The 16,554-nt window shown below is 43.3% G+C and overlaps 1 protein-coding gene across 4 annotated transcripts in view; it reads left to right on the top strand.

Annotated features, from left to right (window-relative positions):
* The window catches only part of Herc2 (HECT and RLD domain containing E3 ubiquitin protein ligase 2), a 184,582-nt gene that overhangs the window by 45,140 nt on the left and 122,888 nt on the right, over positions 1-16,554 (top strand). For all 4 annotated transcript variants that reach the window (XM_004872187.4, XM_004872188.4, XM_087210102.1 and 1 more), the window contains exons 11-20: positions 728-916; positions 1,476-1,627; positions 3,877-4,034; positions 4,115-4,228; positions 5,527-5,778; positions 8,240-8,433; positions 10,347-10,547; positions 11,342-11,570; positions 11,663-11,787; positions 12,898-13,076. In XM_004872187.4, coding sequence (XP_004872244.2) covers positions 728-916; positions 1,476-1,627; positions 3,877-4,034; positions 4,115-4,228; positions 5,527-5,778; positions 8,240-8,433; positions 10,347-10,547; positions 11,342-11,570; positions 11,663-11,787; positions 12,898-13,076 — 1,793 coding nt within the window. The remainder of the gene's footprint in view (positions 1-727; positions 917-1,475; positions 1,628-3,876; positions 4,035-4,114; positions 4,229-5,526; positions 5,779-8,239; positions 8,434-10,346; positions 10,548-11,341; positions 11,571-11,662; positions 11,788-12,897; positions 13,077-16,554) is intronic.

The raw sequence follows: 16,554 nt of genomic DNA, 5'->3' as shown, positions 1-16,554 counted from the left end.
CCTGACCTCCATTTACCCAGTGTCTCCATTGCTTGTTTTCATTTTTGTAGTTGCCTCTCTTAGCTTTTGTTGTTCTCAGGAATGAACATTCAGTCATCACGTTAGCTTATTATGCAGCTTATTTTTCTCACCGAACATAGAGGCTAGAGAGTTTTTTCTGTTAAACAGAGCTCCTCATTTCCAAACATTTAGTATGCCATGGTTTTTTTTAATGAGTCTCTTGTTGGTGAATGCTCAGGTTATTGGCAAAATTTTGTGCTCCAGGCCTTGCCCCAGTGGCCGACGTGGTACCAGTGTGCTTCTGTGTGGGCAGGTTGTGCGCCTGTACACCAGCGAGCTGACCCAGGGTGGCTCGTTAGCCCCATGTTGCTTCTTTGCAGCTTGGTCCCTTTCACCCTGATCTGTCAGGGTGCTTGCCTCTCGGCTTTGTACTTAGACATCTGAGTTTTTGCCTGTTTTGGGACAAGTGATAGCCTGGTGTGGTTTGGGCATTTAAAAATACATTGAAGAGCCAGCTTTTTAATGGGCTCTGTTATAATGAAGTACTCTAGAAAAATAACCACTCCACGTTCATCTTTCCTATTAACTGAGGTAATATGGGATCTTCTGTTTTGATGTTTTGAATCAGTGCCTTTCTTTTCTTGGTCTGTTTTCAGCTTATTGTATGTTAGTATTACTTGTAGACATTTTCTTGCTATTAAAAAAATGTTGCTTTCTTATCTTACAGGGATCATTGCAGGAGGTCATAGGTTGGGGGTTAATAGGATGGAAATACTATGCCAATGTGATTGGCCCAATCCAGTGTGAAGGCCTTGCCAACCTGGGGGTCACACAGATTGCATGTGCAGAGAAGCGCTTCCTGATCCTGTCCCGCAATGGCCGCGTGTATACGCAGGCCTACAACAGCGACACGCTGGTACGTGTTGTGTGCCATGTGCCTGTGTGCTCCCCTCACTGTGCAGCATTAATGTGGAAGATGCCACAGGGTCTGGGCTTTCTTTTACACCACTGATCAGTATCTGTTAATTGTGTATTATTGGTCATGTTTAATAATCTTCATTGTTAGCATTATTGTCAAGACTTTGAGGTGTTAAGGTCAGGAACTCCTTACAATGAGACTTGTTGATCATGATTTCTGTTTGTAAGCCATCTTTTTGTGTGTAAGCTCCTTTACCCCTGGGGCCAGCTGGAGTGGGTCTGATGGGAATGATGGCACCTTGGGCCTTGCATACTCTCGTTAAAGAAGAACAAACACAGGCACCCTGTGCAGACCAGCACCAGCAGTGGTCATGCCTCAGATGACTTAGACGTTGCCTGTTGCTCTGGTGGTGTTGGGGAGGGCAGGCTGGAGACCTGGACTGGCCCCACTGAAGGTTCCTGGTCTTTCAGTTAGAGCAGGTTTATTCAGGACAGAGAAATGAACTTCATTACCCTTAGACTCATCACTAATTTTCTTTTTATTTTTACCCTTGTAGGCCCCACAACTGGTCCAAGGTCTTGCCTCCAGAAACATTGTAAAAATTGCTGCCCATTCCGATGGTCACCACTACCTGGCCTTGGCTGCCACTGGAGAGGTGTTCTCCTGGGGCTGTGGGGACGGCGGACGGCTTGGCCATGGGGATACCGTGTATGTACAGCTCATTCCTGCAGGTGATATTCTGTCCTTCTGTATGGCCATATCCACAAGACGGAAAAGAGAAGCATCAGGGTGTTTCCAGTTGCTCCAGCATAGAGCGCTAAATGGAGGGGGTACCATTGGGTGTCCATTTTTTTTTTTTTTAAGTTGGATGTCCATCCTTGATGACTCCTCAGGAACTCATCTACAAGTAGAGGGTAATGGAGATCAGCCCTCCTGCTCACTGCCCCAGCTGCAGCAATGGCCAGCAATAGCACCTCCCGCCATGTTGTCTAAGGGACATCTGCCTGCTGTCCCTTCATTAATGAATGCTTCACATCTCTCTAACCAATAAGGTCCTCTTTTCCTTGAACCATATTATTTTCACAGGTACAAAGATCAAGTTTCTTATTCTTACTTGGTGGAAGCTTTTGATTACTGTAAGAAAATAGAAGCAAAACAAAGTGGTTGTTATAAATGTCTAGTTATAAAATGGAGAGTTCTGCCAGTTCCTGTGGAGTGATCAGATCAGAATTCCTTTTTCACTTTGCTGTTGTGAGTGGAGCCCGGTGTGTAAGCCTTTCGCATTTGGTACAAATTGAAGTTGCATGAGGCTGCCAACCCAGCAGACCAACTTCAAGTAGTCAGAGTCATGAGCAGGATTGGAAGTGACTACAGTCCTGCCTGTCTCCATGTGTGGAGAGGAGACTGGAAGGCATGTGGCCTGTTCACACCAGCGGGAGTAGGCAGATGGAGACATTATCACTCAAAACACTGCTGGGAAGAGCCCCAATTTGGGGGAAAAGCAGAGTGATACATGTGGTACATTATTCATACAAGAGCTTGGAAACACTCTAAATGTGACAGGAGTGGAAGGGATTAAAAAAAGTAATAAAACTGTAGTGGAAAACAAAGGAATTAAGCTGGGCCTATAATCCCAGTACTCTGGGAGGCTGAGGATCTCAGGTTCAATTCCAGCTGGGGCAAATTAGCATGAGCCTGTCACAAAATGCAAAATAGGAAAAGGGCTGGGGATGTAGCTCAGTGTGAAGGCCCTGGGTTCATTTGCTTGTACCACAAAACCAAAACAACCCCCCCAGAGGAATATAGAGTTGTTGTTGCACTCACCCTGGAAGGGAGTGGGATTGGCACTGAGGTACAGGACAGCATCTCGGATTTCCTAGGTCTGCGGTGTTTCTGAAGAAAACAACCCTTAGCTGAGATGAAGTGCAAGAGCAAGTAACTTGTCCTTGGCTCTAGGGGCTGGAGGAAGGGGAAGGAGTGGTGCTGATGCAGGGGCTGGGGAGAACCTCCGGGGGGGTTGGAAGTTGAGCTGAGCACATAGGGAGAGGTTGTGCGGAGCAGTCACCGGCAGTCACTGTGTGAGTCTGTGCCTCCAGAGGGTCACACCGTGAGCAAACCATGTCTTCAAGAGGGCAGAATGGGCTGCACACATTCTCAAGGAAGTGTTACTCATTGTAGGAAACAGATTCTGGATTGTAAGGACACAATTTTCTGTCAGATCCTTGCTTCTTCATGCTTCATTTGTAAAATGTAGCTTGTGGTGTCCATTAATAAAACCTGCTGGGTTCATTCTGTCCACATTTATTTCATAAGTATACTGTCCATATATACACATATTAATCTGCATTCTCTTTGTAAAGTTTGCATGCAGTCACACAATTGGGTTACAGGATATAACTGACTTCCACATATCCATGCTGTAGAACCACCACAGTTGTGACAGAGGGCATTTCCACTGGTCCCGGGAATCTCTTTGTACCTTTGCAGTTGATCCCTGCACCCCATCTCCAGCTCCTGGAAATCTCTGATCTGTCTTCTGTTGATACTATTTTGCCTTTTCCAAAAGTCAATATAAACCAAGTTTTACAGCGTAGGATTTTGTTTCTGGCATGTTGCACTTCACATAGTGTTTGTGGAGCCAGCCTAGTTGGGCCTTCATTCCTCTTGCTGCTAGATCGTGTTCAGAGCCCTGTGAATGGAGCTGTTGTGGGCTTTCATGTGCGAGTTTCTCATGAACACTGTTTTGATGTTCCTGCTGGATGCTGTGCGTGGGGTTGGGTTCCAGATTAACAGAGCTGTTGACGGTGTTGGTGTTGGGTTCCCTCTTCCTTCTCTGTAAGAGCCCTGAAAGGTGAAGCTGTCTTGACACTGATCATCTAGTGCAGGTGATGAATGTCCCCTGCCAGCACTGGAAAATGCCTGGAAGGACACTCATATCTGTTCCCTTCCTCCCACAGGCCTCTGGAGGAGCCGAAGGTGATCTCTGCCTTCTCAGGGAAGCAGGGAGGGAAGCACGTGGTGCACATTGCGTGTGGCAGCACGTACAGCGCGGCCATCACTGCTGAGGGGGAGCTGTACACCTGGGGCCGAGGGAACTACGGCCGGCTTGGCCATGGTACGTCCACTGTACGCACACAGATGCAGTCAGGGCCTCTGGCCTGGGGCTTGAGTAATGACAGCCATGTCTGTTTAAAGGTTCTAGTGAAGATGAGGCCATTCCAATGCTGGTAGCTGGTCTTAAAGGACTAAAGGTCATCGACGTCGCATGTGGCAGTGGGGACGCTCAGACTCTTGCTGTGACTGAGAATGGTATGTAGAGCTCACACTGCCCTGGGCAGGTCTGACAGTGGTTACGGCGGATTTCCTGGAGGGGTGGGATTGAGTTTAGAGGGAGCCTTGTGAGGCTGCCCTGCTGGCATCCACCTTTAAGTTAGTAGAGGCCCAGAAAAAGCCAGACAGCTGCTGGTGGCTAGGGCTGGAGAGGCACATTGAGAATTGACTTCTGGGAGTTTCTTTGCTGAAAGATCAAAGATCATTGCAGACACTTTCCTACCCACGTAGGTTCCACTGTCATTGTTGGTACAGACACTGTTAGAAGCATCATGTTTCTGGTACCATGAGTCCTAGAGAAGATGGTCTCATCTGTCATCTGAAAGGTCCTTTTGGACACAACGCTGTCAGTTTGACATCTCATTGTTTTAAATACCCATTATTGACATGCCTCATAAAGCTTTTAACTTGAAGTCCCCTTCTCTTCTTTTTTTCTGATATGGGGTCTTGGTGTGTTGCCCACACTGGCCTTAAACTCCTGGGCTTAGGCAGTCCTCCTTCCTCAGCCTCCTGAGTAGTTGGGACTGCAGGCACAGACCTCCATGCCTTTCCAGAAGTATTTTCTTAACTAAATTGTGATAGGATATTTTCCTTGGCCTTCTTGGTGTGAAATTGACGTATTGGGAAAATAGGATGGTGTTGTCAGTGTTGACTAAATTGTCATAAGTAGGACTGTGGGCATTGTCTATTCACACTGGTGTTTCTCTGGTGCAAATCTTACAGGGAAATGTGCCTGCTGCGCTGTTAGGTGCAGTGCAAGGGGCGATGAGCAGGCTCACTGAAAACTGGGCTGTGTAAACAGCATGCCTCAGTCCAGAGCATATAAAACTCCCCCCTTTCAGCATTGCATGTACCGGCGCTGGCAGGGTGGTGGGGAGCAGGCACAGGGACTACAGACCTGTGCGTGTGGCGGGGTGCAGCACAGCCGGGGCGTGTGCTGTGGGCCTCTGTTCTGCTGCGTTCTGAGGCGCTGCAGCTTTTGTTTCAAGCTCAGGGCTTAGTTGAAGCAGTATCATCGAGCCTAAAGAAGGAAGAGTCGGGACATTGTTTTTCATTTAATTAAAACAAACCAGCTTTTCCTTTATTAATTGCTTCTTTTCCACTCTCAGGTATTAACTAGATTTTGTTTGGTCAGTAACTGCCTGTGTAGTGTAAACTGTATACTTTGGTGATCAGTGTAGATTTGTGTGGGTTATTGGTTATATCATTTTCATCCATTTAAAAGTGTTCTTTGAAAGGTAGAGCTATTTTTACCTAAATGCATTTCTGTTTTCTAGGACAAGTATGGTCTTGGGGAGATGGCGACTATGGGAAACTGGGCAGAGGTGGTAGTGATGGCTGTAAAACGCCAAAGCTGATTGAAAAGCTTCAGGATTTAGAAGTCGTCAAAGTCCGCTGTGGAAGTCAGTTTTCAGTTGCTTTGACAAAAGATGGCCAAGTTTACTCCTGGGGGAAAGGTGACAATCAGAGACTTGGGCACGGAACAGAGGAGCATGTTCGCTATCCCAGACTTCTGGAAGGTTTGCACGGTGAGTACAGGTAGAAACTTAAAACTCTGGGGGCAGCTTCTTTACCAGTCTTTTAAACTCTGCAGATTTTTCTTTTCTTAACCTGACATTCCATGAGTGGCCTATTATTGGAAACTTGATAATGACTCTCTAGGTATAGATAACAATTGGAAAGTGGTTTGTCTACATTAAAAAGGGGCCTAGAATTCTTACCAAATTCAGCTTGAAACCCCACTCAGTTTTTCTAACGTTGGGAGTTTGCCACTCAGGAAGCTGGCTTCAAGGAGGGTAGCTGCTTCTCGATGTGTCGTGTCACGTGTACTTATGCTATGGACACTGCAGGGACCACGGACATGCATCGTGCTGGGGGCCCACGTGGGAGGTGGAATTAGGTTTCCCCAGGTGGTCAGATTTGACCTTATCCTTGGCGCATGCAGAAGCCTCTGCAGTGGGGGCAGAAAGGATGGGAACTCCTGTGATAATATGCTTGAGTGCTATTTATGACACTCTTACTAAGGAGGATATGCTGGGGCCATCAAAACCATGATGACCAGGTCAAAGGAGGAAGTTTTTAGAGAGGAAAACTGGAATTTTTCATGCTGCTTAGGCTGGTGCTTGTAGGTCATCTCCATCCTAGTGGAGACCTGGTAAAGTATAGGCAAGCTGACAAGAAAGCGGGGAAGAAGGGGAAGTCGGAGAGTAGCACATCAGGTGAGGCCCTGTAGCATCTTCTCTAGTTTAGGGTTGGGGAGCCTTTCTCTTGAAGGACAGATTGTAGGTATTTTAAGCAAATGGGCCTGGCTGTGCCTACATTTTATTCACAGAAACAGTTGTGCCGTTTCATTTGGTGTAAGGATGAAGTCTAGTGGATCCTGGCTCGGCCTGCATTTTTTGCCTTTTGGCTTCTTATCCAGGGTTTGGAAGTGGGACATGTAAGTGAGGCTAGCCATTTCCTCTCCCCATCAGTTTCATTGTAAAGCAGGTGGATAGCTCGATCCCCAGGAGGCTGTGTGCTCTAAAGCGTTCATTATTTTCCAAGCTTCTGAGGCGAGTTGTAGAATAACGTAATTTACTGTATGCTGTGGAACTGTAATGGGATTTCACTCGCCTCTTTTTTCTCTTCCCCTCCATTGGTAAGGGAAATGTGTTTACTCAGTTCATTTATTAGGTACAGAAATAGCTTACTCCATGAGCGTATTTAAATTAGTTTAGGCAGTTTTGGTGTTGTTAATGTATGGTAGGCTCTTTGGATAGAATTGTTCTTTTCTTTTCTTTTTCCAGTACCTAGAATTGAACTCAGGACCTTGCTCTTGCCAGGCAGGTGTGGCACCACAGAGCTGCATCCCTGGCCCAGAATTGTTCTTATTATAGTACTTTTTCACCTGAATTATGTGTTGACATTCTCAGAAATGCTGCTCATGTAGATTATATTAAATTCACTAAAAAGGAAAAATACAGTATTTTGCTAATGCTATTTAAATTCAAAAAATTGTTTTAAAAATTTTTATATCATACAACTTTGGAGAAAAATAGATTTCCTTTTAAGAAAACTTCCTCACTGAAGAGTATACTTTGTGCTGGGTGTGGTGGTGCGCGCCTGTGATCCCAGCACTGGGGAGGCTGAGGCAGGAAGGACTGCTGAGAGTTCGAGGCTGGCCCGGGCTACATAGTACGTTCAGGGCCAGCCTGAGCTACAAAGTGAGACCCTGTCTCAAAAAACCAAAAAGAAAAAAGTATGCTTTGCACAGTTACAGCTGGGGCTGGACAATTGATCTAATAGTTATTGAAAAATGTACTGTGTCAGGAACATCATTATATGTGCAAAATTTGTGAGAATGTTTTAGTGGCCAAGAATGTTAAAAATCCAATTCTTTCTATTTGGAAATCTATTTCTTACAAGAGTTGACAAAAAGAGGCTACAGAAGTACTTATAAAATCTTAGCTTCCTATGTGGTACTACTTTAAATAGAGTCTTTCTAATCTACCAAAATCAAGGAGCAATGCAGAGGGGTAAAGAATTAAACCCAATTCTGTAATCTTTCTAATTAATTTGAGAAGCAGTCTGTACATCTTCAAAAATTATTATTATTGTTTAAAACATGAATTTCATCGTATAAGAATAAGGTTAAAGATGTGAAGCTTTGAATTCTTATGCTACTTTGTTCACTGGGATCCTCACTAAGTTATTACATTATTAAAAAACAATACTGTGATCTCTTTCTGAATAAAATCAATAAGGAGGAGAAAGAAACAGCAGATCCTAGCAGTAGTTTATTTATAAGCTATGGGTCTTCACAAATTACAGCTGACAAACATGACTTTTAATAGTGTTCAAAGCAAATGAACTGTGCTTAATATTAAAGGAACAAGTTATTCTTAAGTGGTTACTGCTAAATGCCTCTGACCCCATAGCTGGGAGCAAGTGTCCTTTCTTGGACAGAAGGTGCAGGCTCACAGCTGCTTCCTGTCTCTTTTCTCATAGGGAAGAAGGTGATTGATGTGGCTGCAGGCTCTACCCACTGCTTGGCTCTCACTGAGGACAGTGAGGTGCACAGCTGGGGGAGCAATGACCAGTGCCAGCACTTTGACACTTTGCGTGTGACTAAGCCAGAACCTGCTGCCCTGCCAGGACTGGACACCAAACACATAGTTGGAATTGCGTGTGGGCCAGCTCAGGTAATCAGTGTATAGTTAAGTTCGGTATCTTATGCAGTTTTGGTTTCCATGTGTTCATTATTAGCATGTAGAAATACCGTTGATTTTTGTGTATTGTCTTCATGCCCTGCAGATGTACCAAACCATGAATTAGTTCTGTGGCCTTCATTGTAGTTTTCTTCATATGTATACTGTGTGCATATGGAGACAGTTTTCTTTCTTCTTTCTTTTCAGTCTGTGTGCCTTTTATGTCTTTTCCTTACCTTATTCCTCTGGCCAGGACTTCTCTATGATGTTGGGTAGAAGTGGTGAAAATGGGCATTCTTTCCTTGTTCCTGCTCATAGCAGGAGAGTATTTAGTCTTCTGCCATCAGCTACTGTGTTAGCTGTGGGGTTTTCTTGTAGATGCCTTATTATCAGATTAAAACAGTTTCCTTTAATTCTTACTTTTTGGAGAAGTTTATCATGGGTAGATGCTGAAATTTGTCAGATTTTTTTTTTCTTCTAGGATGATATGATTATGTTGTTTTCCTTTTAGTCCGTTAATTTTCAGGTTATCTTCTTCCCTGGGTGTTTTTTTTTTTCTGACTTATCATATTCAGGAGTTGTTTCATTTCTTGTAAGATGTCTGATTTTAGTGCTTAAAAATTTCCTCAGTATTCTGTGCAGAAATACTTCTTTCATTCCTGATACTAGTAACTTGTATTTTTTTTCTTGGTCATCTTTCCATAGCTTTTTAAAAAAATTTTCTTTTGTTTTTTGGTACTGGGGATTGAACTTGGGACCTTGCGCTTGCGAGGCAGGCAGTGGAACCACTCAACTAAATCCCCGGCCTGCTTTTTATTTTTTAAATTTTATTTATTTATTTATTTTGTGGTACTGAGGATCGAACTTGGGACTTTGTACTTGCGAGGCAGGCGCCGGAACCCCTGAGCTAAATCCCCAGCCCCGTAGCTTTTTAATTTTATTGATCTTTTCAAAGAACTGTTTTTTACTTTTGTTAATTTGCTGTTGTTTCTTGCTTTCAATTTCAGTGGTTTCTGTTCTTTTTTAAATTGTTTTTCATTTCAGTTTGCTTTGGGTTCATTCACAGCTTTTCTTCTGTTACTTAAGGTGGAATCCTAGGTTGTTGAGTTTTCTTTTGTGCTATATAAGCATTTGATGCTGTATGTTTTTCTCTAGTGGTTTAACTATGTGCACAGATTTTGATAACTTTTCATATTTGTTCAGTTCAGAATATTTGCTAATTTCTCTATTGCTCTTTGACCAGTGAATTATTAAATGTTTTTTTAATTTTAGAGTGTTTGGAGATTGTTCTGTTATCTTTCTGTTACCAATTTCTAGTTTAATCCTCTTGAGCTGGAAAGACTATGATTTTAATTCTTTTAAATATAAGAATTGTTTTGTGTTTCAGGATATAGTAAACATTCTGTGTTTGCTTAAAAAGTATGTTTATTTTGCTGTTGTTGGGTGAGGTTTTCTATAAATATCCCTTAGATCAGTTCATTGATGGTATTGTTCAGTTTTTCTAGATCCTTGTTGATTATTTGTTCTGTCTTGTGAGGAAGGTAGTATATATACACCTAATGTTTCATGTATACTTAAGACTTGTTATTGTACCACTTTAAGTGGGTTCAGAGCCACACAGCCATCCATTAATATGTACTAGTAATTCTGAGAGTGAAAAGATTTTCTAAAAACCTTTTTTACTTTTTCAGATGTGAGATGGGATTGGTGAAGTGGGAAAGGAAACTGTAAACTGATAGTATGTGAGGTAGACAGCATGACGGTACATATGCATTAGGGCAATTAAAGGGATGGCTGAGATATACATTAAGGCATATTCATCATACAGAGTTGATAAGTCTTTCCTGTGGAACAGACCAGTGGTGGAATTTGCGGATTCATTATAAGTTCTTGTGTTTTTTCCGTAGAGCTTTGCTTGGTCCTCGTGTTCTGAGTGGTCCATCGGCCTCCGTGTCCCTTTTGTGGTGGACATCTGCTCAATGACTTTTGAGCAGCTGGATCTCCTGCTGCGGCAGGTGACTGAGGGAATGGATGGGGCTGCAGATTGGCCCCCACCGCAAGAGAAAGAGTGCATGGCTGTGGCGACGCTGAATCTTCTACGACTTCAGGTGTCTGTGCTTTCCTTTCCTTCTGCTCCTTTTATGAGTATCCTAGGAATTTATGAGTCTTCATGCATATCAGAGGGTATGGGTTTGAGCTTGTTAGGTGAATAGCAAATGAAACATTTAAAGTGTTTTTTTGCCTGGGGATTTAGCTCAGTGGTTCTGCCACCTGCCTCGCAAGCACAAGGACCCAAGTTCGTTCCCCAGTACCAAAAAAAAAAGTATTTTAAAGTAAGATCATGATGAATTAATATGTATGAGGCTTAAAGAATTAGGTCCAGTTAATTTCTAGTTATTTTAGAAGCCAGTCTTTGTGTGCAGGTAAGAGTACATGGGTTGTGTTATTTCTGCTGTAATTGGCTTCTAGGCATTCATTGAGGGAGGCAGCCTTGGATTTCCTGTTGTATTTGGTGAAATAACTGCATAAGACAGCAGGAGATTGGGAGAGATAGAGGCAGACCTGGCTGAGAGACAGTGCTAGCCCTCTCGGCTGGGCTGTGAAAACTGCTCAGCAGGCGTGGCTCCCTGTAGCACTGCCCTAAAATCACAGTTACCAAAACAACTGAATTTCAGCTGATTTTACTTCCTCCCTTGTTCGAATGCATTATGCCTAAACTCCCCCTTTCCCCTTCAGTGTTCTTTTTTTTTGGTTCTGGGGATCGAACTTGGGACCTTGCGCTTTCAAGGCAGGCGGCAGAACCACTGAGCTAAGTCCCTGGCCCTTTATTGAGTCTTTAATAAGATTTTAAAAGTCGTTTGTTTTTAGCTATTCTAAGTGAAAATTGTTTTTCTCCTTTCAGTTGCATGCTGCCATTAGTCACCAGGTTGACCCGGAATTCCTTGGTTTAGGTCTGGGCAGTGTCCTCCTGAACAGCCTGAAGCAGACCGTTGTGACCCTGGCCAGCAGTGTGGGCGTGCTGAGCACTGTGCAGTCCGCTGCCCAGGCCGTGCTGCAGAGTGGCTGGTCCGTGCTGCTGCCCACAGCCGAGGAGCGGGCCCGTGCGCTCTCTGCTCTCCTGCCCTGCGCAGGTGGGCTGGCCAGGGAGTGGGTGAGGCGCAGGCAGGTCTGTGGGAGGAGATAGCTCCTCACGCACATTGGCAAATAAACTTTCTTTTTCCAGTTTCAGGCAACGAAGTGAACATAAGTCCAGGTCGTCGATTCATGATTGATCTGCTGGTGGGCAGCTTGATGGCTGATGGAGGATTAGAGTCAGCCCTAAATGCAGCCATTTCTGCAGAAATCCAGGTATGATCCTCTGGTGCAGGAGAACCAGTGGGGCAGTTAGTTGTACTAGCAGGGAGTGGAGATTGAAAAGTACACTCACTCGTGTGTTTAGATCAGACCCGTTGCTAGAATTATTGCCAAAATTAAAGTATAAAACTTTAGTCACATCCATATATTTTCTTTATTTACAACTCTCTTAGATTACTGATTAAAAAACTTGTTGGGATATTACTGAAATGTGATAAAGTGCTCTGCTTTACATATCTGAATGAATGTGACACATGCCCATTTTATCCCGTACTGCATTTCTGTATCTCAGCAAGGTCCTTGTGCCCTTTTGCACCCAGTCAGGATACTCCCCTGCCTCTCCGATTAGCTGAATGGTGCTTGCTGAGAGTATCACATAGGTGGAATCCTAGGGAAACCTTCTCTTTTGTGTCTTTTGCCTCAGATAGTGATTTTCAGACTCATTAACTTCATTGCATATGTCACTACTTTTTTTTTATTATGAAGTATTTCATTTTGTGGTTATAGCACTGTTTGTTTATTTATTTTGGTACTGGGGATCGAACTTGGTTCCTTGCGCTTGTGCAGCAGGCGGCGAAACCACTGAGCTAAATCCCCGGCTCTATAGCACTGTTTATTAACTCTTCTCTTGTCACATTTGATTGTTTCTGGTTTTTCACTATCATCATGCTGTATATACATCTCCTTTAGCAAACATGTTTTTCTTTTCCTAACTAATTTAGAGTGGAATTTGTTGGGTCCCATTTGTTTATAGTTTCCCAGAGTGGCTTTGTTGTTTTATTTGAACCAGTGTGTGTGTGTGAGTCAACTGTTTCCTGTCCTATGTGTGTGTGTTTCAGCCTGTTTCTTGTCAGCTGTTTCCTGGCCATTGGAACTATAAGAAGAATAGTTTAGAACCTGGTCAGCTGGCTGCTGGGATTTCGTGTGTGTGTGTGTGTGTGTGTGCGTGTGCACGCGCGTGCGTGTGTGCGCACAAGTGTGAGCCAGTGTTGCCAGGTCACAGGGGCTGAGACAGCTGGGCACAGGGGTCAGGGCTCAGCCCAATGTGACTTCACATCTGCTAATGAGATCGTGGTCACCAATTTTCTGTTTAATGAATTATAGGATATTGAAGCCAAAAATGAAGCACAGAAGGAAAAAGAAATTGATGAACAGGAAGCAAATGCCTCAACATTTCATAGAAGTAGGACTCCTCTGGATAAAGACCTTATTAATACGGGGATCTATGAGTCTTCTGGCAAACAATGTTTGCCTCTGGTCCAGCTCATACAGCAACTTCTTAGGTAAATAGTATTATTAACCGTATTATATTTTAATTGGTAATTATTGGTTTTCCTATTGATTTAGTGAAATGTAACATTAGAGTCTTAAAAATATATTTGGCTGTTGAAGAGTTTCTTTGAAAATTACCTAGGGTAGGTTTTAGGGTAAAGAGCAGATCCTTAAATATAGATGAAAAGAGTGGTTGGAGTATATGAAGAGATTTAAAAAATTTCCATGGAAGAAAATTGTGGTGTGGAATAATCATGTAAGATTCCTATCCTCATTAATAAGCAGTAGTTGCAAGTAAAAAGCATCATGGTAAGGTTAGTTTTTAAAAGTTGGTTGTATCATTGCCTAATTCTATGTATCAATATCTATATCTATATGTATCTTTATATCTTTGTAAGACAGTGTTTAATTTAAAAACCACAGTGAAGCATCCTTTTTGAAGGCCAGATCAGGAGGAGTTAAAACTCCTTGGCTTCAGACTGTCAGCAGAGGTGAACCTTGGCAAGGGCCCGAGTTCAGACACAGTTGGCTAAAAAGTTAATTCAAAAAGAACAGGAAAGCAGTATAATTTGTGAAAGAAATTTGCTAGAAAATGAAAAAAGCAATTGCATGTTTATTTACTTTTTGTTTGTTTGTTTTGAGATAGGATCATACTATGCAGTTTAGGCTGGCATTGAACTCACTGTGTAGCCCATGCTGGTTGCAAACTCATGGCAGTCCTTCTGCCTCAGCCTCCTGAGTGCTGGGATTATAGGTGTATACCAACACACTTGGCTATTTGTTTACTTTTTATTAATTATAACTAATGTACACCTAATTCAGTTATTAGAATTAGTATTCTCATAAGAATCTACTTTTTCAGCTGACCATTTCATAAGTCTAAGTGCAGATCAAATATTTTTCTTTTTTTTTGGCTTTTTGAGACAGGATCTCATTATGTAGTTCAGGTTGGCCTTGAACTCATGGCAATCCTCCTGCCTCAGCCTCCAAGTGCTGGGATTACAGGCATGTACCACCATGCCAGGCCAGGGCAGATCAAATATTTCTTTTTTTCTTTTTGGTACTGGGAATCAGACTCAGGACCTTGTGCTTGCCAGGCAGGCATGGCGCCACTGAGCTACATCCCCAGCCTAGATCAAATATTTCTGATGAAATTTAATTAAATTTAATTATCCAAATTGAGTTGTGTTAAACAGGTTAGATATGTGATGGCTTCTGAAGATGTAATATGAAAAAAACAACGTAGGGCCTGGGATGTAGCTCAGTGGTTCCGCCACCTGCCTTGCAAGTGCAAGGTCCTGAGTTTGATCCCCCGTACCAAAAAATGAAAAAAAAAACCCAAAACAAAAAAAATTGTAAAATGTCTCAGTAGTTTTCCTCCAGTGGTTTCATGTCGAAACAGTAGTATTTTCAGTGTGTTAGCTTTTTGTCATTGACAGAATACCTGAGATCCACAACTTACAAGGAAGAAAGGTTTACTTTGGCTTGAAGCCTCAGAGGTTTCAGTCCGTGACTGGCGGCTCCTTTGCTTTGGGCCTGTCTGTGGTCAGGTAGTGTGTCATAGCAGGACCTATGATAGGGCAGAGTTGCTCATCCTGTGGCTGAGAAGCAGAGAGAGAGGGGAGGGCGAGGGTCCCTATCTGCCCTTCAGGCCTTGCCCGCAGTGACCTGGCTCCCCCCTCAGGCCCTGCTCCTGCAGGGCTCCTCCAGCCCAGCAGTGCCAAGCTGAGCAGTCTCTTGCACAGGCTTTTGCCAGACACGTACCCAAACCGTAGCATGGGATGAGTATTAAATTTAATTTTAGGTGTTTCTTTTTACTTTTATTACTGTGACAAATAGAAAATTTTAGGTTACTCATGTGAAACTGCTGGGCTTTTTCTCTTGCTGGACGCTATCCTTAAAGGTCACCTTCTGTATCTTCCTCTTTCCCGAATGTGTTTTCGTCCCTGTGGCATGTGAGACGCCGTGTGGCGCACTGGTTCCACAACACATGTGTAATGGAGATGCACCAATTTAAAAATATAAAACCAAAAGTTAGGTATAGAGATATGTGTTACCTCACGAAAATTTTAGGAAATTGAAAAAGAAAAATGTACTCACAGCTTTTTGGCGAACAGAATGTGTAATAATCCACTCTCTTTTCATGAACATAGGCAATGTGGCCCTCCTTTGGGATGGATAGGCATCATTTTATTTTTTCACATTGTGTTGAATTGACTGATGCAGTTCTTGAGAAACAATCTTAAAGATAGAAGAGATTTTAGAGACATTTTATAAAATGTCCTTTATTCCTGGGCCAGGGATTTAGCTCAGTGGTTCTGCCATCTGCTTTGAAAGTGCAAGGTCTTGAGTTTGATCCCTAGTACCAAAAAAAAAAAAAAAGTACTTTATTCGTTAGGAAATTTGGGCTGAAGAAATTGTTCCTTGCCAAAATAAGCTGGGAAACGAATTTGAGAGAAACTGTTCATTCTTATGCTGGCAGTAAGCCATATGATACTATTCATACTTGAAAATAAAGACCTGTGGCTTTTTTGTAATTAGTGAATCCCACTGGAATGAAACTTTTGGTTATGGTTCTAAATTTAATGATAGTATATAAAGTAAAAATTTTTGGTACTAGTGTCTTCTTCAAGCTGAATGCCAAATTCTAGACCTGTTTCCTCTTTTAGGATATTGCCAGGGCAGGTTACCAGGTAGTGGAGTACCAAGGTGAGGTCAGACGGCAGTGTGCTCATCTTTGTGGTGTGTGATGAAGGCACGAACCTGCTCCTTCTGAGGAGGTCCGTGGTGTAAGTCAAGCTTCTGGAGGACTCCCAACCCCTGGCTTTTTCTGGCCCCTGCTCCTGTCCTTGTGGCCATTGCTGACAGTCCCTGGTGTGAGCCATGGGGCAGGTACCACTGATAGCTGTTCTCAGCAAACCTGCTGTAACATTGGGAATCAGAGAAATGGAGCCAAAACATGCCCTTGCCCTTTGTGTTGTACAGCAGGCCCAGGCCAGTTTTTGGTGAGAGAGCAGGGATACATGTTGACCAGCCTACGCATGTGCATTCCTGCCTGGGATGGGGCTTGTGGGATGGATCTGGAGCCAGGCCTGCTTTGGCTCTGGTCTGCCCTCTGTTGACTTCTGCCTCCAGTAAACTACTTCATCCCTTGTGTTCTCAGTACCAGAGATCAGGCCTGCCTCACCTGTGGAGACTGGTGTTGCCCTTTCCCTCTGACCTGCATTCATGTTAACCTGAGAGTTGTTTTCTTCCAACACAAATTGTTGTTTTCCTTTCAAAACCTCAGTGGCTTGGTGTTGCAAAATCTGGTCCCACCAGCCTGGCACTGTTACTTGCAGTGTCCCCTTCCTATGTCTATGTCTTGGTCACTCTGCCCTTGTTCTTTTGCATTCTGTGTATGGAATCAGAAATATTCACTACTCTTAACTGTACTTCATAGTCTCTTGTCCTTTCTTCCCATCTGCTGATGGCTACTGGCTCGTCTCA

The sequence above is a fragment of the Heterocephalus glaber genome, unplaced genomic scaffold, assembly GCF_053883595.1.
Source record: "Heterocephalus glaber isolate CG9 unplaced genomic scaffold, H.glaber_assembly_v1.0 deba00001111, whole genome shotgun sequence".
Lineage (NCBI taxonomy): Eukaryota > Metazoa > Chordata > Mammalia > Rodentia > Bathyergidae > Heterocephalus > Heterocephalus glaber.
This window is presented reverse-complemented; position numbering and strand designations above follow the sequence as displayed.